A 22532-nucleotide genomic window follows, 5' to 3' on the forward strand; every position below is an offset into this window, starting at 1 on the left:
ACTGATATACATACCCTCATCTCGCACCTTGTTGCTCATGTGCACATGTCCAGAGTTAATAATATTGTATATTGTTTACACTGCCTTTTTATTCTATTTTTACTTCTCCACTGTACTATAATTATGTGACCTGTACCTCTATGTCTTCTACTACCTGTACCTCCCCTCCCCCCTCCCCATGCTGCTGAATTTATCTTATCTTATGAATACAAGGTAATAATAAGGCTTACCTTGTAATTGCATTTCTCCATTGCTGCGTGTTAACTAACTGCATCTGCTTTTGACGTTCAATTAACGTTCGCTAACGTAGAGAAACGTCAGACGTACGTCGAGGTACGTCAGACGTACTTCGAGATACTTCCGTACTTTCCGCCAATCAGCGCATTGTCCTGTCAGCGGGAGAAATGTCGTGGGAGCGGCCGGAAGTTGCCCAATCTGGAACAATCTCCTGGGCTGCAGCTGGAGGCTACTCCCCCTCTCCGTGGTTCAGTGTCACGTGGTCTCGGCTCCTCGCCCCCCCCCTCTCCGTGGTTCAGTGTCACGTGGTATCGGCTCCTCGCTCCTCCCCCTCTCCTCCCCTCTGACCCCGCAGCTCAGCCATTCTCCTCCTGCAGCCTCACCGTGCACAAGTCTCCACACACACCGCCACCATGAACGGCTTAGACGAGGAACAAGTGTCCCCACAGAGCTTCCTTTACGGTGAGATCATGTGGAGAGTGAATAATATGTCTGTTCTCCTCGGTTGCTTCGTGTTTTCTGACTTAACTTCAACGTCCTCTTCTGAACGCTCGCTGTAATGTTAGTTAGCGTCCACAGCTAATGTAGCTAACAACCCGACATATCAATGGCCGCCTGGATCAGATTAATTACCACCGTTATTATTATTATTATTATTACTACACGTCTGCTCCTCCGTGTCAACATCGTGTCGTTTTGTCCAAATGTGTTGGTTTTGTTTGACGTTGACTTGTCTTTTGACACTTTATTTCAGTCTGAACACAATCAAATAAACCACGTGTTGTCTCCCAACATGGCCGCCACGCGTTGAGATTATTAATGTTAATAATAATGTGCCACTTTCGCGACATGTGGAATGTAATAATGTCACCGTTTGAAACGGCAGTTGAATCATCTTTGTTTTTGTGAAACACGAGTCCTACAACAGCCAGGATGCTGTTGGGTAATGTAAAAGGGATTCTTCTGCTGTGAGGAACATGATGATGGCTCCCTGGGAACCTCATGTCAGCTGGGGCTCCTCACCTGAGATGACCCTGTTCAAAACTGAACTGTATATTGATTTATTATCACATGACCCTGTTCATAACTGAACTGTGTATTGATTTATTATCACATGACCCTGTTCATCATAACTGAACTGTATATTGATTTATTATCACATGACCCTGTTCATAACTGAACTGTGTATTGATTTATTATCACATGACATGACCCTGTTAACTGCAGTATATTGATTTATTATCACATGCTGCTGCTACGATGTGATCTGAATAGTGAGATTTTTTTTTCTTATTATTTATTATTATTATCAAATTGTTTCTTGTTTAAACTGTGGATTGTTTGTTCTTGGTAAATGGTATAAATTATTATTTTGTGTAAATTAGGTTGTACACCGACCATCAAGTAAATACTTGTTTAGTTTAGGAATAAGGGGCAGGTAACTATAAGATTTATTCTTCTTCCTGCTCCTTTTGCCCATGGTATGGTACTTTTATGATTTTGTATGTATCGTATTAGCAGTTGTAATTTATTAGCAGAGTTTTCATCAGCTCACTTGTGCCTATAGCTATAGGATTTGGTATCGTTTGTATTTTTCGTTCTTCTGCTGCCAAACCCGGTACTTTAAAACTCTGCCCATTACTAAACGGTGCCCACCTCATTGTTATTTCTTTTAAAAAGGGTAGAGAGGTGCCAACATCGGCCCATTTAAAGTTGGTGAATGCCAACGCTTATGGCTGTTTAAAAATAATACTCAAATTTGGCATGTGCATTAAGCTAAATTCCTAATATAAAGGGGAAAACATTGACATTGTAAAATGTATTGTCATTATACAGCACGAGTAAATATAACCTGTAAAACTATACTGATTTGGGCCTTTTTTTTAAGTTCATATCAGCCAACTGGCACAATCTCAACTTGATCTAAAATGTCAACCTAGTGTAATCCATAACCATAATCATGCAGGTCTTGACCGCATCACAGTTCTCCATATAGTCTAAACTCTGGGATCACCACGTATTATATTTTGGCATTGTATTATTTAATGATTGACACCGTCTCTTCCCCAGGCTGCGTGTTGGAAGCGGGGAAGGATGTGGTGTTCAACCCGGAGGAGGATGAGTTTGAACATCAGCTGGAGATAAAGACGGTGAGTCACTGAGTACTAGATGTTGTTAGGGGTTAGGGTGCATGCAGTTCTAGATGTTTTTTTGTAAGGGGGTCTGAAGATGCTCCTGTATACAATTTTATTACAATTTATTTAACTTGATAACTTTTTAATGTATAACACAATATTATTAGTCATATATTAGCATGGCAGATTTGGTATCCTGCTCGCGTCTATGCTTTAAGCAAGTGGCTTGTCCTTCCGCGTTCCCGTTTTGCGCTCTGATTGGCCACGCACGTTTCTGGACATGTGCGCCAAAAGTTCTGCGCCTATTTCCGGGTCTAACAGCCTGCAAACGACCTAACGCCTAGTTTATCACTGGTTAAGCTTAGCCGACTCTTTCGAAGTTGGTTACGGTTAGAGTTTGGAATCGGGGCTGGTGTTCTATCGCCCTGCTCTAAGACAAACTCTAACCTTAACCAACTTCGAAAGAGCGCCTAAGCTTAACCGTCCAAAAACTTGCCGTCCCTCGATTGGCGCACATGTCACATGACCAGAAACGTGCGTGGCCAATCAGAGCGCAAAACGGGAACGCGGAAGGACAAGCCACTTGCTTAAAGTATAGAAGCATCCTGCTCAGTATATAGCTATTAGCTAATCCCCCTTCAAAGGTGGATCTGTGGCATGAAGCCATGACACGTGTTGTGTGTTCTCCTCGGGCCTGTGTGGACCCCACCACCTAACTAACTAACCCTAAACGTGTTGTGTGTTCTCCTCAGGCCTGTGTGGACCCCACCACCTAACTAACTAACCCTAAACGTGTTGTGTGTTCTCCTCGGGCCTGTGTGGACCCCACCACCTAACTAACTAACCCTAAACGTGTTGTGTGTTCTCCTCGGGCCTGTGTGGACCCCACCACCTAACTAACTAACCCTAAACGTGTTGTGTGTTCTCCTCGGGCCTGTGTGGACCCCACCACCTAACTAACTAACCCTAAACGTGTTGTGTGTTCTCCTCGGGCCTGTGTGGACCCCACCACCTAACTAACTAACCCTAAACGTGTTGTGTGTTCTCCTCAGGCCTGTGTGGACCCCACCACCTAACTAACTAACCCTAAACGTGTTGTGTGTTCTCCTCGGGCCTGTGTGGACCCCACCACCTAACTAACTAACCCTAAACGTGTTGTGTGTTCTCCTCAGGCCTGTGTGGACCCCACCTAACTAACTAACTAACCCTAAACGTGTTGTGTGTTCTCCTCAGGCCTGTGTGGACCCCACCACCTAACTAACTAACCCTAAACATGTTGTGTGTTCTCCTCAGGCCTGTGTGGACCCCACCACCTAACTAACTAACTAACCCTAAACGTGTTGTGTGTTCTCCTCAGGCCTGTGTGGACCCCACCACCTAACTAACTAACCCTAAACGTGTTGTGTGTTCTCCTCAGGCCTGTGTGGACCCCACCACCTAACTAACTAACCCTAAACGTGTTGTGTGTTCTCCTCAGGCCTGTGTGGACCCCACTAACTAACTAACCCTAAACGTGTTGTGTGTTCTCCTCAGGCCTGTGTGGACCCCACCACCCACCTAACTAACTAACCCTAAACGTGTTGTGTGTTCTCCTCGGGCCTGTGTGGACCCCACCACCTAACTAACTAACCCTAAACGTGTTGTGTGTTCTCCTCAGGCCTGTGTGGACCCCACCACCTAACTAACTAACCCTAAACGTGTTGTGTGTTCTCCTCAGGCCTGTGTGGACCCCACCACCTAACTAACTAACTAACCCTAAACGTGTTGTGTGTTCTCCTCAGGCCTGTGTGGACCCCACCACCTAACTAACTAACTAACCCTAAACGTGTTGTGTGTTCTCCTCAGGCCTGTGTGGACCCCACCACCTAACTAACTAACCCTAAACGTGTTGTGTGTTCTCCTCAGGCCTGTGTGGACCCCACCACCTAACTAACTAACCCTAAACGTGTTGTGTGTTCTCCTCAGGCCTGTGTGGACCCCACCACCTAACTAACTAACTAACCCTAAACGTGTTGTGTGTTCTCCTCAGGCCTGTGTGGACCCCACTAACTAACTAACCCTAAACGTGTTGTGTGTTCTCCTCGGGCCTGTGTGGACCCCACCACCTAACTAACTAACCCTAAACGTGTTGTGTGTTCTCCTCGGGCCTGTGTGGACCCCACCACCTAACTAACTAACCCTAAACGTGTTGTGTGTTCTCCTCAGGCCTGTGTGGACCCCACCACCTAACTAACTAACCCTAAACGTGTTGTGTGTTCTCCTCAGGCCTGTGTGGACCCCACCACCTAACTAACTAACCCTAAACGTGTTGTGTGTTCTCCTCGGGCCTGTGTGGACCCCACCACCTAACTAACTAACCCTAAACGTGTTGTGTGTTCTCCTCAGGCCTGTGTGGACCCCACCACCTAACTAACTAACCCTAAACATGTTGTGTGTTCTCCTCAGGCCTGTGTGGACCCCACCACCTAACTAACTAACCCTAAACGTGTTGTGTGTTCTCCTCGGGCCTGTGTGGACCCCACCACCTAACTAACTAACCCTAAACGTGTTGTGTGTTCTCCTCAGGCCTGTGTGGACCCCACCACCTAACTAACTAACCCTAAACGTGTTGTGTGTTCTCCTCGGGCCTGTGTGGACCCCACCACTTAACTAACTAACCCTAAACGTGTTGTGTGTTCTCCTCAGGCCTGTGTGACCCCACCTAACTAACTAACTAACCCTAAACGTGTTGTGTGTTCTCCTCAGGCCTGTGTGACCCCACCTAACTAACTAACCCTAAACGTGTTGTGTGTTCTCCTCAGGCCTGTGTGACCCCACCTAACTAACTAACCCTAAACGTGTTGTGTGTTCTCCTCGGGCCTGTGTGGACCCCACCACCTAACTAACTAACCCTAAACGTATTGTGTGTTCTCCTCGGGCCTGTGTGGACCCCACCACCTAACTAACTAACCCTAAACGTGTTGTGTGTTCTCCTCAGGCCTGTGTGGACCCCACCACCTAACTAACTAACCCTAAACGTGTTGTGTGTTCTCCTCGGGCCTGTGTGGACCCCACCACCTAACTAACTAACCCTAAACGTGTTGTGTGTTCTCCTCAGGCCTGTGTGGACCCCACCACCAAGGATGAGATGCACCTGGTGGAGGTGGAAGGTCAGGATCTGGAGGGTCAGAAGGTCAAGGCGGTGCTGGCTGCACTGAAGCCCTCCACTCTGCCCAGTGTGAGTGTGGAAAGGCTGCTTCATACGTGTTTGATAGTGTGGAGGTTAGGGACGGGCAAACCTCCCAAAATTACTGTTCGATAAGTCACCCGGTACTTCGAACAACATCGAAACCACCTTCATCTTTCTTAACTGTTAACAGACTTATGCTACCTGGCTAGCTAACAAGCTGTACCCAGCATGCTGTTCAGTGGTGTAACAGTTAATAGGGTCCCATCTCAATAGAAACGTTTTCTTTCTTTTGACTAAATGATATTCTCAAACTATTCAATAATTTTTTTAATAATAAATAAATAACAACTATTTGAAAATGTATGCAAATCCCTAGTTGAGATTCATAAACCTTAAATAGAATAGAAACCAAAACATATTTGTATCAGTCTTTTCTGTGACATTGTCCATTTGCGCAGTACACCTTTTTCTTCTCACTGTACATGTGTGTGACTGCGTATTGATTTTGGAGAGTGTTTGTTGCAGCTGTCTCTGGGTAGCTTCACCATCACGCCACCCGCCGTGTTCCGTCTGAAGGCCGGGTCTGGACCCATCCACCTCAGCGGCCAACACCTCGTCCGTGAGTATCTACTACACCTCTTCAAGAAACTAAGCTAGGGGCTGTGTACTAGGGGTGTAACGGTACACGTAACCGCTTCTGTCCGGGACCTTCGGTTCGGTACGCGCTGTGTACCGAACGAATACGACGTTACTTTAACCACTAACGGAACACACAGGCAGAATCCCCCCCCCTGTGCGTAACTTAATTCAAAACTTCAAGTCCACCCCCTTCCTAAAATATTACTTGCGCAAAGGGCCGGATGTAGTTTGTTCAGCCCACACACACCACTGAGAGATTACCTGTAATTTAGTATGACCTCATAATATGGTGAATGCAAATGACAAGCCAGAGCTAGAATACCCCCACACACTAGAGGCTGACATGTGGGTGGATTTTGACTCCCGCTCCTTCCCACTCCCACAGAAATAATCCCATCCCAATCCCAAGTGAGTTTCGAATAAATCCCACTCCCACAAAGGACTGATCCCAATCCCGAGCCAAACTTTTATAGAATCCCACTCCCATTTACCAATCCTGCTCCGTTTTTCTTCCTCAGTATAAAATATGCAGTACATGGGTCACATCATGTCTGTAGTAGGGCTGTATGTTAACTTTTTTTGCACATAGCACTGGTGCTACAGAGGTTGATAGTTTTGTTGTAGCACAGGCCAAAATCTTGTAGCACAAGTATAAAACGTGTTATATTTGTAACAGTCACAAATGTGCCTATTGTATTTGTGTTATTTAGTTGCAGTGCCATGTTTGGCTGTCATTTTCATGCTGACAAGTTGACGTCACACAGCCAGACACGTTACGTGTAAGGAATTATGGGATTTGGTGTTGGGTGTATGGACTCTACTAGGGGTGGGAATCACCAGTTTCATCACGATACGATGTTGATTCTTTGGACAACGATACGATATTTGTCGATATCACAAAGTCTGTCACAATACGATGCATGTGCCTGCAATCGATACGAGACGATATCATAAGCCCATTTAACACAATCTGTAACATTTAGATCAACTCAAAAAAGGTAACGAAAATATAAAAATAATTTAGCTCTTCCAGACATTTAAATGAAAAACAATCTATTTTTAATACAAATAGACCTCCTGTTCACTGTAAAGTGCCACTTTTGATATATTGAGCTTTAACTTGAAATAACTAAGTTTAATTTTTTGGAACTCACAACCTAAAACCCCTCCCTCCCTCTCCCAAACAGTTCATATTATTTTTTTTATGTTGCGTGATTATGTATACATTTATTATGTATTATATTTGTTATGTTTAAATATCAACATTATCTGGCCATCCTCAGTAAATACTATCAAAGTTAAAGTCATTGACATAGAGAGAGGGACAGAGAGAGGCTGAGGCTCCCCCGCCCCCTCCCTTTCCTCACTGTTTTCTCTGCCTCTGAGCCGGGTTAGCTTAGTTACCGGTAGCAGCTAACTAGTTCGTTTTGGTGAGGATGCAACAAAGCATGTAAGATGCATTGGAAGCGTTGCGGGGAAAAACAGGCAGGGACTTATTTCCTGGTTGCAAAATGCGCACTCTAACATATAACAGAGCAAGCTATGCTGCCGGAGCTGCGCTTGGGCGAAAAATGACAGACTTGTCACAGGATTTTCAAAATAAGAGTATCGATATGAACCGAACGTTGTTAGCTGCCGGAGCCATAGATATTATGGCTGGAGCTGTGCTTGGGAGGAAATGAGACCTGCCACAGGATTTTCAAAATAAGAGTATCGATATGAACCGAATGCCTATCGCATGGGTGCTAGTGCAGTAAATTCATTCATCGCACAGACCGATTTTTTTCATAGCACGCTGTACAGCCCTGATGTCTGCCTTAGGTAAATGTAAAACCACCAAACATTTACATTAGTGATGCACCGATGTATCACTCCAGTCCAAATTCTGTTGATTTTTGTCATAGTTCCCACTCTCTTCTGCTCCCGTTGACTTTTACTCCCGGTCCTGCCCAATCACGGGATTCAAAGTGAAATTGACTCCCATCCCGTGGGAATCCCGAAAAGATGTCATCCTCTACCACACACGCGCGAGCACACCCTCTCTGTGCGTGAGAAGGAATTGGTGCTAGATTGAGAAAGGGCTGTCTCTGAGATCAAGTTAATGAAAGTTTACGGCATATAGAACGGACATTCACACACAGCAACGCACCTCCGAACAAAGTGATAAACATGAAATGATATATTTTCCTTGGCATGAAATGGGAAATGGTATCAAACCATTAGGGACCTGCATGGCGCTTCTTTCTCTATTCAATAAAGTTTACCCTGAGGGATGATTTACAATATTAAAAAAAATTGGCTAAAAGTGCTAAAAATGGGAAAGTAGGCTACTTACATTCTTGACGCTAGAACTCTCAAAAATAGCGTTGGCATAAAAAAAAAAAGTGTGCCAGCTGTAGTTTACATAGCTTGCATAAAACTCGAGATTCCAACCAGGGCTTGATTGCTCAGAGTGCAAATCACTGTCTTTGTGACCGGTGGTCACGGTTGTTGTTGTTCGTTTTGTTACTACAAGCCATTTCTTCAGCTCAATGAAAGTGACATTGTGTGTCCTATCTGTCATGCAGCGTATTCAGGCCCATGACCATCAGGGGATGTTTATTTCACAATCGTATAGCTCTCTCCACATGTGCCTCTCTGTCCTTTACGCGCAAATCTGCGGAGTGCGCTGGAGTAGATGGGAAAACTATAGGAAATGTAGAAATGGATGCGTTTGTAAACTAATTTGCCTTATTTTATTCACACTGCCAGCCAGCCTTTATGCCACAGAGAGATACACTTTAAATTTTGACAGAGAATATAATCTTCCGATTCAGGTTAAATTAAACAAACTGTTCCAACGATATTTAATGTTTCTCAAGCATATTTTCACACCGCCAACAAAGTACTGGGTCCATGTCCGCTGTCATTTCTGGCGGTCTCGGTCATTGAAACTTGAGACAAAGTACTTAGCCACTCTCCTCCGACAACTTGTTTTTTCACACAGCATGGGAAATAATACAGCTGGAATATCTTAACTATAATTAACATATTTACAACATTTTGCCATTTTCTGAGGAATCGTGAGCTCCTTAACCTCTTAATCCCGACAGGTCCGGTACCAGACCCAAAAGGACATCACGTCATAAATCCATGTCTACAGACTGTATGGATTAATGTTGTGTTTTTTCTCTCTCAAATGTAGCCAAGAGTAAAGACTCTAATCCTGTCAAAACAGCAGTCATAGTGTATATTTTCAGCAATAAGTTTGTTTACCAATAGGTTAAAGTGTTATTAGTGAAATATCAGGAAATGTATTCATAAACAAGCGAATATAGACTCTAAAAGGTCTGTGACGCCATTTTGTTTGTAGTCACAGGACATCCAGAGCTCTCAATGAGCATTGAAATTAAAAAAAAAACTACATTACCCAGCTCATGCCAGCCTCTGTCAAGCAAATGACTTGTGGATGAATTTATTTTATTTCTAATTTTTCGGGATTATTTACCACAAAACTGAACGTTATTGACATAAATTAGAACTTGTTGTTCTACCTTTCTGTGAACGTTTAGCAAAAATCTGCGTTGCAAATCGCTTCAAAATGGCGGCGCCATATCCATTATAAGAAAGTAACTGTACTTACAGTATAGACATTGGAAAGAGCAGATTTGGCCCGATCCATAGATGTGCAACTTGGCTATAATAAGGTAATTTATAGGCCTGATATTCTATATTCTATAATAATATTTCAAATTGCATGTGTCCGGATGGCAGAATTCAGTACTGCATCTACAAAACCTTCTGTTTAATCTGAACCTGTTAAACCCTAGTCCTATTTTCTGAAAATCCGCCAAAATATACATACCTAAGTAAATGGAAGATTGCTCCACTTCTACAAGGTCCATTTGCATGTTCTTGGTATCTAGGGACATATATGAATATCAGGTAATGTATTCCCAGTGTCAGAAATATTGTCTGTTACTAGGCCTGAGTAAATTGTGATGAAACAAAGGAGAATATAAATTATGATTTTTCTTTGCATCTTTGACAGTGAATAACACCATGCTAAAAATGACCAGACATGAAAAACTGCCTGAGCAGAGCTCGTTCAACACCTTCTTGAGATCACGTAAGCAAATGAATAAAGGGAAGATGATTAAACGGAAGGTTTTGTAGATGCAGTACTGAATTCTGCCATCCGGACACATGCTATTTGAAATATTATTATAGAATATCGGGCCTATAAATTATCTTATTATAGTCAAGTTGCACATCTATGGATCAGGCCAAATCTACTCTTTCCAATGGCAGAGTTCAATCTGGATTTAGTGTCACTAGGCACGAAGCAAGAACGAAATCAACTGTAAATACAGTTACTTTTCTATTATGGAAACTGATCCGCCATTTTGATCGGATTGCAATGCGGATTTTTGCTAAATTTTGAGATTAGATAAACTAACTGCGTTCAAATTGATGCCAATAACGTTTAGTTTTGTGGTAGATAATCTTGAAAAATAATATTAATAAAAAAAGTAATTCCACAAATTGACAAGCTGGCTTGAATTAGGGGTGGGAATCACCAGTTTCATCATGATACGATACGATATCGATTCTTTGGACAACGATACGATATTTGCCGATATCACAAAGTCTCTCACGATACAATACGATTAGATTAGATTCAGGTGCCTGCAATCGATATGAGATATCATATGCCCATTTAACACAATCAGTAACATTTAGATCAACTAAAAAAAGGTAACTAAAATATCATTTGACATTTGTATTTTTGAGCTCTTCCAGACATTTAAAGGAAAATCAATCTATTGTTTTTAATACAAATAGACCTCCTGTTCACTGTAAAGTGCCACGTTTTGATATATTGAGCTTTAAACTTTAAGCTCCATTTTTTGGAACTCAAAACTCACAACCTAAAACCCCTCCCTACCTCCCTCTCCCAAACCGTTCCTACAACAATTTGTTGATGTTGCATGATCATGTATAGGATAGGCCTACATTTATTATGTATTATATTGTTTATGTTTAAATAACATTTAAACATCAAACTCCTCTGACCTCATCTGGTCTTTCCAAAGACGCGCGCACACACACACAGAAAGGGAGAATGCCATGCTGTAACGTCTACACACACGGAGCTACTGCTGTTGTTCTTGGGCGGATATGACTCGCCACAGGATTTTCAAAATAAGAGTATCGATATGAATCGATCTTATTACATTGCATCGATCCGATTCGATCGTTGATAATTACATCGATGTATCGATCTGGATCGATGTATCGTCCCACCCCTAGCTTGAATGGGTATTGTCGTTTTTCTAAATTTCAACGCTCACTGAAGCCCTGTCGGTCCTTCATCATTATGACTACAAACAAAATGGCGGCACAGATTTTAGCGTCTATATTCGCTCGTTTATGAATGCATTTCCTAAACTGATTTCACTAATAACACTTTAACCTATTGGTAAACAAACTTATTGCTGAAAATATACACGATGACTGCTGTTTTGACAGGATTGGGGTCTTTACTCTTGGCTACATAAAAAATGTCAGGCTTAACACATTCAGGGCCATTAGACGGGCCCCACTCTAGGAGGCCAGCTTAACACATTCAGGGCCATTAGACGGGCCCCACTCTAGGAGGCCAGCTTAACGCATTCAGGGCCATTAGACGGGCCCCACTCTAGGAGGCCAGCTTAACACATTCAGGGCCATTAGACGGGCCCCACTCGAGGAGGCCAGCTTTTCATTACAACGTTTCACTGTGCGTGAGGTTGTTTGTAGAGCTAAATCTATATTTTATATTATTGCTGTGTCCATTGTCAATTGACAGTATAAACCTTCCCTTCAATATGCCATAAAGAAATAATCTTTTCATCAATACTTTCCAGTTTTATAGCATCGTGAATATGAATGTTATATCGGAATGGTCTGGTATAATTCCTGCAACGCTAGTGTGGATGCGGGTTAGCTACGCTAATAACGTTAAATCGATTGGCGTTTCGGCCCTACACAAGCTAGAGTTAAAAATCTAAATGCATATGATCGGTATCATGTTCCACCATGAATGCATGAAAGGGGGGGGGGGGGGGGGCGGGGGAAGTCGTTTATGATTATTGATTACCAATAACGGCATTCGTTATTGCAACAAGATACGCTGACCGGGTGGATGGCTATGAGAACAAGGCCCGATCAGGCTGAAATTGACGTCAAATCGCTCTTACCTGTGGCCGGTTCGATTCCAAAAAGAATTTGCCAGTTATTTGATCACACTCTGGTAGACCGATATGTCCATTGGCTGATGCTATATTCCTTTACTGCATACTGAATTCGGCGTCGAAAAAAGTATTCCAGGCGATCTGGTGAAGCCGTAGCTTTAGGCTAACAGAAAAGTCCACCCGGAGCGTAAAAAAAGTGACACCCAGTCTGCAACAGGGGAAACTGCATTCTTGAGACAGCGCCACTACCAGGATCTGGCCGGTACTGCACTTTCGGAGTCTCAATATGCCTTTTCCACCCAAGATACAGCTCCGTGACAACATCCGGGATATTAAAATGGAATAAAAGCAAAACCGAGTAACACGTATATATACGTGGTTGGCCTTCAAGCGCCTGCTCCCAAACACGTATATATATACGTGGTTGGCCCCGAACCAGTTAAGAGGTTAACATGGCGGGTTAGATGGCACAGTCACTTAACCTTTTTAAAATTGTTTTTAATATAAATACAATCGATTTATTAATATTCGTTGACATCCCTACTTAACAGTAACTGCACACTGCATCACCCCTGAGTGGAACATGGAAAGCCAACATCCCCCACTGTACTGAACCCGCACCCAATCGTGTTTTTGTGTACCGTTACACCCCTACTGTGTACTGAAGTGGATCCTGACATTCAGCCGAGCAGGAACCCAGCTTGGCATCAGTAGCATGCTACCTCTGTCACTAGCTTCAAACTATTGCTGCTCTAAGAAATATCAATTTGTAGTTTTTGATTGTAAATCTGTCAATGGCTAAACTGCCAATTTCAGATGTCTCAGATGACTGTGTCTCAAAGGACTGTCTCAAAAACTGTGGATGCGGGTTAGGTTCCCAGCCAAGTAAGTGAAATTAACTACTACTAGGTCTACATGCCATGGATTATAAAGTGGTATATTTTCTACAATTACACAATTTAACAACAACTTGTGATCACTAGTTGATTTTCCTCGAATGTATTGCCGTTTTCCAGTGAGTGCTAACATACAGTCCCTAACCTGTTCACTCTGGTGACATCAGAGGCATGCTAAAGGATGGCTGTGCCATGCTGGTAAAAAGCTGAATTATTTTTAGGATTTTCTCCCAAACCAAGTAATGTACATTTGTTGGCAGTGTGTAATTTTATCTAAAAATAGACTTATTTAACCATGTTAACCTCTTAAGCGTCAAGCAAAAACGGGGCCATTTTGAAGATTGCATACCTTTTTTTTGCAACGCTTAACTTTATACGTATAGCACATGCATGAGTCTGGTCTCTTTTGAAAGGTAACGTTCTGAAATTGCTAACGCAATAAAGAAACATTACTTGAGTGCTAATGAAGCGGAGTAACAGAGGTTTGAGCATGCTGAAGTAAAAGTTGTGTGTACTCTCATTTTTGTTTAGTGGTTGTCAGATGCCAGTTTTTAAGTTCCAGCTGAGAGGTAGGAGCTGGAAAACAACGGTTCCATAGCCTGAAGTCTTATGTAGTAGAGGTCAAAATCTTGTAATAAAAAAAATCCCATTGAAAATGAGAGTTTGACAAAGGTTTTGGTAATGTGTGTTGTGTACCGGTAAAGATCCAGCGTGATTATCCAACATGGCCATCCACTTCCTTCATTCAGACGCATGAGTGAGGAAAAAGGACTTCTTCGTCACCTTCCCCCACTCTCCCCGCCCGTCTGGGATCGCTTTCCGAACAGACGCTCCTTGGCTACAGCGGTGGTCATTAATTTTCCCAGTCAGCGGTGATTGGTCAGTTCAGGACAGTTTACAGTCTGATGTGGTCACTTGACGGAACGGCCTGTCAAACGGCGTTCGCCGGATATATCGTCTTGTAACCTGAGCACGCAATTGTTTTGAGTGTGGTGGTGATCGAAAGGTGGCAAATTCAACTTTTGAACGGTGTATTGGATGATCGGCGAAAAATGCAGCCTGGAGCCGGCAGACGAGCGCAGAGTGCGTGACTGCCTGCCGTCCAGAACATAAGAGGTTAATATGCTCTAGCATTTAATTTCTAATTTCAAGAGCTCATTTAAAAATGTAAAGAGGAAGATGCCTGAATAAAAACAAACATTGCGGTGCAGTTTGAGGCACTAGGCGCTGGGGTTGTTCCTGCAGATGTCAAATGCTCCGTGGTGATGGGAAAGGAGTAACATGGAATGAGAGGAGAAATAATAGACCAGCCGGCAACTCGAGGTGTGGATTACCGTTCGCCACTAGTTTCAATTAACAATGATCTGCCTTTATTTGGGATAGCTGAAGGAAAAGATTGCATATATCTTTGGGATTCTTAAGTTTCATTGCCTCTTCACTCCTGGTGTACATTTATCTTCCTAGTGATGGGAGGAGGGGACCAGTCTTTTGACGGGGAGGAGGAAGAGGAGGAGGAATCGTTCCAAGTGGCTAAGAAGAGGCCTGCGTCTACACTTGCCGGCAAGGCCCAGGTTTGTACAAATGCACTGTAGCTGAGTTAAGAAGTTACACATTTCCCACCACAGACCTGCCCAATTTTCCGCCATTGATTAATTTAAAAACACATTCAATATCTGGAATAAAAGCAATTCTAACCTTACTATTATTTACTTTGCTACTAGTATGTCTACACTAATATGCCTATACTACTAACTACTATGCTAATATGTCTATACTACTATGCACTCCAGTTCCACACCGTTTGTGGAACAATGTCACTTACCCTTAGCTGGCCAGAGTTGTACCCTTTCTGTTGACTTGTTTTACAGGACTTGTAAGTCACTTGGCATAAAGGCGTCAGCTAAATAGCTAAATGACTAAATGTCATGCAAAAGAGTCGATGTGATCAGGTTTACTTGACCCTTAGAGGCTGTTCTCCTTTGTCCGCCCCAGCCTTCATGCCTGCATGGTCATAGTTATTTCTGCATCTAATTCTGCTCCCTAATCAATGCATGCAAGAAATAACTTGCTCGGAAGCAAAAACCTGGTGCTCGTAAACCTGATTAATTTTGAATGACTTCTGTACTTGTTGTACATACCTTGTAAGTCTCTTTGGATAAAAAAGCGCCAGCTAAATTACTAAATGTAAATTCATACATGTCTGGATGACCGCTTGTCCCCCCTCACAGAAAAAAATGAAAATGGAAGCGGAGGACACGGATGAAGATGACGAGTGAGTGATGTTAACAATCTGTTCGCACTTTAGAATCACTGTGCTGTTCTAATAATTATTATTATTTAAATGGTTTTTATTGGTTTTTTTAAAGGTTCAACAACATTATATACATACGTACAAACATACATACAATACATGACTCAGGGTTAGAAATTAACATTTTTTTTCAAGGGCTTTTTTTGCCCCCCTTAATTGATTTTCGGGGGCTTTTTTTTGTATTTCGGGGGCACTGAATTTTTATGATAAACGGTAGGGGTGGGACGGTTCACAAAATGGAAGGTTTGGTTCATATCACGAATTTGGGGTCACGGTTTTCAGTTCGATATACGTTAATTTTTATTAAAAAAAATTTAACACTCAAATCTAAAAGTCAAGATAGACTGCGCTCACAAATTATAACACTGGGTGCTGAAATCCTGTCGAGTATAATAGAAAAAGAAAGCAATACGCTTGGACCAGCACTCACAGATTTTGGTATATTTAATGGCAGCCTGAAACAAACATGTTTCGGAACATAATCGTTCCGAAACATGTTTGTTTCAGGCTGCAATTAAATATACCAAAATCTGTGAGTGCTGGTCCAAGCGTATTGCTTTCTTTTTCTATAACACTCAAATCTAAACATGTTTCTCATTTATTAAAAATAAAATAAAAGGTTTACAGTGTTTACAGCCTTAAATAATGTTTGGCACACAAAGACCGAACTGACTGAAAAATATAGGCTACATTTGTCAAAGTATTAATTTAGTGCAAACAAACAATATGCTCAGCCAGCACTAGACTTTCCTTTCTTTAATTAATATAAACACACAAAAACAATGTCAACCATGTTTAAATTCCCTGCTTGTCAGTTCTTAATGGAAAGATTCGTTTTCTGCTTGAAATTATTATGTTTCTGTCTACATATATTTAGACTAACATTATTTAAATATTGAGTGCAACTGTGGTGGATTACGTAATTCGGTGAGTTGGAACTATCTATGGGTTGGCGCCGGGTCCCCACGGACATTTTAGCGTGTGGCACCGCCACCTTCAGCTCCGGTCACGTTAGGAGCAGTTCATAACGTCAACAAGCAGCGCGAAAGCGGCAATAGTCCCGGTTGGAGTTAGTAAAACACAGTTGTATGTTAGCCTTCTTGGATGTTGAATAAACGCCTATCATTGTCTTTAAACACCCCGCCTCTCAGACTCCCATTTCCTCCTCTGCTACAGTAGCTAGTAGCTACGGTGTTAGCTGTTGTTGTGAAGGGCTAGCTAGCTAACAGCTACAAACATTGTACAAACTGCTAACGCTATGGCAAGATGTGTGTAGGCCTATGTAATGTTAATGGCTATGTTTTTAAAGTCGTAATGAAGATTGATTTATATTGTGCGTGCCATTTTTACACAAACTGACTAGCACCTGGCTGCTGCTGCAGCCAGTGCAGAACACCGGCTCCGCCAAATGATTTTTTTTTATTTGCGCGTCATCTGAACCGTATACGATACACAGACGCTCCATTACCGGATAAATATATATATATATAATTAGTAAACTGTCGGGGGCATTAAGTGCCCCCCTTAACTGATTTTCGAGGGCATTTTATCCATTTTCAAGGGCATTATGCCCCAAGCCCCCGTTAATTTCGAACCCTGACATGACTACATACCTAAAATAAATGAAAAATAAAGTAGACAAAAAGAGAGAAATAATAATAATAAAAGAAAATTGCATTGTTCTTATACAGGTTGTCACTTGCCATATAGAAATTATGTTCTAATAATGATATGTTTTCAATCTGGGTGTTCCTTAGTGATGACGAGGATGAGGATGATGAGGATGATGACGAGGAAGAGGAGAGCGAGGAGGCTGAATCCCCGGTCAAGGTGAGTCTTTAACCCTTTAGCGCTTCATGGGCACTTTTCAGCAGAAGAGAAAATGTGTATAATGTTTGTAAACAATTTAGCATCTGTTGACGACTACAAATATGTACCGTTACCAAGCCTGGGTAAAGTGGTATTGGCACATACTATTAATACCCAGGTGCAAAGCATATACGGAGCTACGCCGCCCCATATATTTTTTTGTGTTATATCTACTTTTTTCTCTTTTTCTGTATTTTTCTCCCATCCCAATTTTAGTTGTTATGCCAATTCCCCCCTCCCCTTCCTGGTCGTTGCACGCATTTGCCCCCCACTTGCCGGTCTAGGGAGCCCTGAACTATCACATGCTTCCTCCGACACATGTGGAGACAGCCAGCTGCTTTTTTTCACCTGACAGCGAGGACTCTCACTGGGGAGGTGTAACGTGTGGGAGGATCACACTACCCTCCCCAGTTCCCTCCCTTGCTGTGCAGGCGCCCTGACCGACCTGTAGGAGTCGCTGTTTACAACGACCAGGACCCACCCACGCCGGCTTTCCCACCCGAGTATGGACGGCCGACCAAGCCGGAGGTACCGCTGGCAGTTGGATTCGATCCCACTGTCTCTGCGGTGGTAGACAGACGCTTAGTCCGCTGCGCTACCCGGCCACCCCATATTAGCTTACCCATAGCTTACCTGTAAAGGGGAGAAATGGGGCTCCAAAGTTAACCGGTCCTTGGAAGGGAAAATACTTGAATTGTATTATCGGATGCAAAAAAATCACATCTCTACATGTCTGCACCGGCCATTGAAAACTGATATCGGTGGTGGTATTATAAAGGATTTACAATGGAAAATGTAATGTATTTCATTACTAACAAGTACACCACCCAGTGGCATAGGCTTGTTGCCAACTGGTCTTAACACAACGTGTAATGCGTGGTATTGACTGAATTTGGGATTTTGCCCATCATAGAGGTGCTTCACATCTAAAAACAAAAGTCATGGCACTGTATTTTGTAGTGGGGAGAATCCTAAATACTGTTATAGTATCGGATACAAGAGAATATGGTGATATGACATTATATTGCCTGTCCTTAACTTGACTCTGCTGAACTCATCCGCGGTTGGCCTCCTCTTTGTTGCAGGCCAAGGCCACTACATCCAAAGCCGCTGCTCAAAATGGAAAGCGTCCTAAACCCAATGCACCGTCCCCAAAACAGGTCTGTATCTCTCTCTCACTCGAGTCATATCTGACCTAAAACCCTAGTCTAGAGATGAGCAAAGGAGCAGTCGATGGCTGTGAGTCTGCAAACGTGGCACGGTGTGCTGCTGTAGGCTGAGTGGGGAAACTGGAGGAAGCTCATTCATCCTGACAAGTCGTGTCTAAAAGTCGGATGTCCTTCACCCAATGTAAGGCTGAGATGATATGCCATTTGGAAGAATCTATAAATCGGGACAAAATTATAGATTAATAGCGATATTTTTTTAGTTTTTTTTTAAATGATTATTTAAACAACAAATGCATGTTTATTTTGCAGCAAATCTTTGTTGTTCCCGCCATCTTTAGTGTTACAGATTTCCCCATTCAAAACTACAACACTGATCCTTCTCATGTTATAGTCGGTGGTCTCTGGATGTGATGGAGGAGTGCGCTGCATATTGAATGCACAGTGCAGAGTTGCAATTCAACTGAATTTACATGAAATGGGGATGTTTTCATTAGACCTAGTATCTTAGTATAGTATAAAATGGCCTGCGATTTCAAGTGGAGCGATGGCTCACTAGCTGACCGGCCTGCCTGTCTAAACACCTGGCACCTTGACCATTCTCTTCACCACAAGGGAATTTGGAAAGAGGACCTTGTGAAGCTAATCTCATCACCGCAGTATAGGTCGAGGCTGGCTGCAGTATAGGTGTTTAGGAGTCTGTTCACACTGATTATAGGTTCATAGTAAATTACATAATTTTTGTAAGAAAGTGAAAATATTAAACGATAAGACTTTGTCCTAAAAACAAACAAATGGTCTAAATATTGGGTACAGCCCTTCAGATAACAAATTCACTGACTAGTCCCAGGTGAGTTGTATCCGGTCTGGACGCCTATTCTTTATTCCCAGCGGAAGAGTGCTGCCGAGTGCTTCCGCGTTTTCCCTGATTGGCTGCGACACGCGCCGCGGCAGCGTAGCGGCAGAGCTTGCGGCATTATGTAGCCGTAATCCCTGATGTTTTTCATTCGACGCTTAGCTCAACTGGTATGCCGCCGTGCTGTGGATCCTGCGGTCCATTGGTGACAAGTTCGATTCCCTTCAATTTTTTTTTTAATTTTTTTTTAACGTGCATTCTTTCGCCGGTTAAGTTTAGGCATTGTTTCGGAGTTGGTTATGGTTAAGGTTAGGCATTGTTTCGGAGTTGGTTAAGGTTAGAAGGGTTAAGTTTAGGCGCTGTTAAGGAGCTGGTTATGGTTAGAGTTTGTCTTAGAGAATGGCAATAGACAGCCTATTTCCGCACTGCCGCTCTCTCGCGCTGCCGCGGTCACATGGGCGTCGCAGCCAATCAGGGAAAACGCGGAAGCATGCGACGCACGCGGTCTGGACATGGTGTTAAAATGTTGAGGCTATTTGGCGAAAACTAATGCTTGAACTTGGATACTAACAAATGATGGTCATGAAAAAATAGCAGCATTTGGAATTTGATGTGTAGGAACCCCTGAGATCCTGCAACGTTCCAACCCGCCCTCTTTTCTTGATCCTCCAATCACCACCACTGCTTCGAGGGAAGCAACAGTTGTGATCTGGAGGATCAAGGGGTGTGTTTTGAGACGAGGTAATTTCATGAACTGTGTTTCACACACTGTATTCCTTACAGGCCAAATCCCCCAACGCCAAGGTTGACAATGCCCCCAAGGGCCAACAAACTCCCAAAGGCCTCAAAGGCCCAAAACAAGGTATCAAGGAGCCCCTAACGATCACAGAGCTGAAAGACAAGATGATGGAGACTGTAAAGAAGGTTGGTCATCCTTTAATTTATTACCACTTAAGGTTGATTACAAAATCAATAAATGCACATGACTGTCTTGGCGTATTGGAAGAACACACCCCTCACACCTTTTTTCTTTCTCTTGTTTTGTTGTCACAGGGTACAATGCTGCCAAAATTCCAGCCCAAGTTTGAAAACTTCTTGAAGAATTGCTACAAAGTCTCCGATTCCAAGGTAATGATCTACCGTTGGGAGGATGAGGGATGATTGGCTCTCGAGGCTTAATCGATGACGCTATTGGCAAACCGTTATCTTAAACATTTGTAGATGCTGCATGGAAAAATAAAAAGCTGTGTGAATATGTCCAGGGGGGTTTTGAGAGTTATCTCAAATCTAGGCAACCTAAAGTTTTAAGTATATATTTTCAGTTTTTTTATATTATGTTTGTGTTGCTGCCATCTTGGTCAAGTCTGTCGAAGGATAATAAACCAATGTTCTCTTTCTATCTTTAGCTCATCGCTGAGCTGTGGACGTGGAGACAGACGACGGTGAAAGAAACTAAATAACTCTGACAGCGTTTTTCATTTGTTTTTTCTAATTTCTGTGTTCAGCCCTGTTCTTCTTAATTGTACTCATCGCCACCCTTCCTGAATATCACCGGTGCCTCAAACATTTACCATCAGTTCATCTTAGTCCAGTCCGACTCCCACCACACCTGCAGAACCAAGAGATTCCTGTCACTGTCGTCAGTGATGTCATGGGGACAGTGGCCTTTGACCTTGTCCTGCCGTCACCCTCTCGCTGGAGGATGCAGGGATAGTATCCTCGCCTCCAGTTGAACCTTGGGACTTTGCATTTTATAAATGTGTAAATAAAAGCCTTGCTACAGATGAGTATGGCTCCGCACAAAGGGATGTATGTTAACGTTTTTTTTTTTTTGGATGGGTTTACTAGGCCTCATGCAAGAACTGCAGTATGTCTGCCGTTCAAATGTGATCTTAAATGTAAAGTCTGCCATATAACGAGATCTGTGCAGAATCTGTGGTTTGAAACCGACTGGATATTTAAAACGTGACATCGTACGGTTAGTCTTCTGAAACCACAACTTGGTAGTCTTTGTCTATCCATAATTATCTGTAATGTCTTAAACATGCATTAGTCATTCATAGAAAGATACAGTGAATTGAGTCATGTACAAGGAACACTTCATGTTTATATATCATCACCATGCAATAGAGGCCTCACATGGAATGTTTGTAGTTCTTTCTTCCAGCATGGCTGCCTGGAACACAACCGTTACACAAATATTCCATCTAAGGCCTCTTATCGACAAGATTTAGAATTGATGTATTGCAGATCTTCACACATGGTGTAAGGATATATTGTTTGTTCTCTGATGAGAAAAGTATTTAACGTTCAATATTATCAAAACTACTGTAACGCTGAACGCAGATAGAACCTTGAATTCCAGCTCATCGTTTTTTTTTTGTTTTTAACCAAACCGTCCCTCTTCTCTTTTCCGACCATGTATTGACTTGTGCCCAATGAGTTGTTCCCTCTTCATTAAGTTTCTATTTTGCCAGCCAATGCAGCTATTTTTGTCGATGTAAACGACACCCCCCCCCCCCCCTCCCCTCTACACCCAGAAACTGTTCATGCATGAGGCCCATTGATGTTGAAGACCATTCCATGTCCTCGAAGTCGTTTTAAGTTTGATTTTTATTAAACTATATGCAGTTCTGCTTCAATGTTCAGCAATAAATATTAAAATGTTCCAGGGAGTAATTAATGGCCTCACTGCCTTGTTTTTTCCCCCGTAATCTTTTGTTTGTAGGTTGTACTCTTCTAATCCGAGGCTAAATATAGATGTAGGCCTCTGCTCGGGGAAAGGACTCTATGCCGAAGTATCAGTAAAGTAATGGACACTGCTGGTGTACAAGGTGCTTTGCATTTAAAAACCTCTATGCAACAAGCACTAAAGGGTAAACGAGGCTGATTTTGCACATATCGCCTCAAAACTCAACTTATTGACCATGAGTTTGAATATCTCCAAAAGCCAATGTCGGAGGACACTTGATATTTTGAGTTCATTGCAGCTCAATGAAATTATGTCCTACATTGAAAGGTGTCTGGATTTTCTTGCTC

The 22532-nt window shown here is 42.7% G+C and overlaps 1 protein-coding gene across 1 annotated transcript; it reads left to right on the top strand.

The window, feature by feature from the left end:
* The first annotated feature begins 602 nt into the window (after nt 1-602).
* npm1a (nucleophosmin 1a) lies at nt 603-22180 on the top strand. Its single transcript, XM_084319761.1, has 11 exons — nt 603-699; nt 2308-2387; nt 5470-5589; nt 6067-6160; nt 14756-14862; nt 15520-15563; nt 17360-17432; nt 18557-18631; nt 20277-20417; nt 20547-20621; nt 20900-22180. The coding sequence occupies exons 1-11, from the start codon at nt 651-653 to the stop codon at nt 20951-20953; spliced, it is 912 nt and encodes a 303-aa protein (XP_084175887.1). The 5' UTR covers nt 603-650; the 3' UTR covers nt 20954-22180.
* The last annotated feature ends 352 nt before the right edge of the window (nt 22181-22532 follow it).

The sequence above is a fragment of the Notolepis coatsorum genome, assembly GCF_963971535.1.
Source record: "Notolepis coatsorum genome assembly, chromosome: 8".
Lineage (NCBI taxonomy): Eukaryota > Metazoa > Chordata > Actinopteri > Aulopiformes > Paralepididae > Notolepis > Notolepis coatsorum.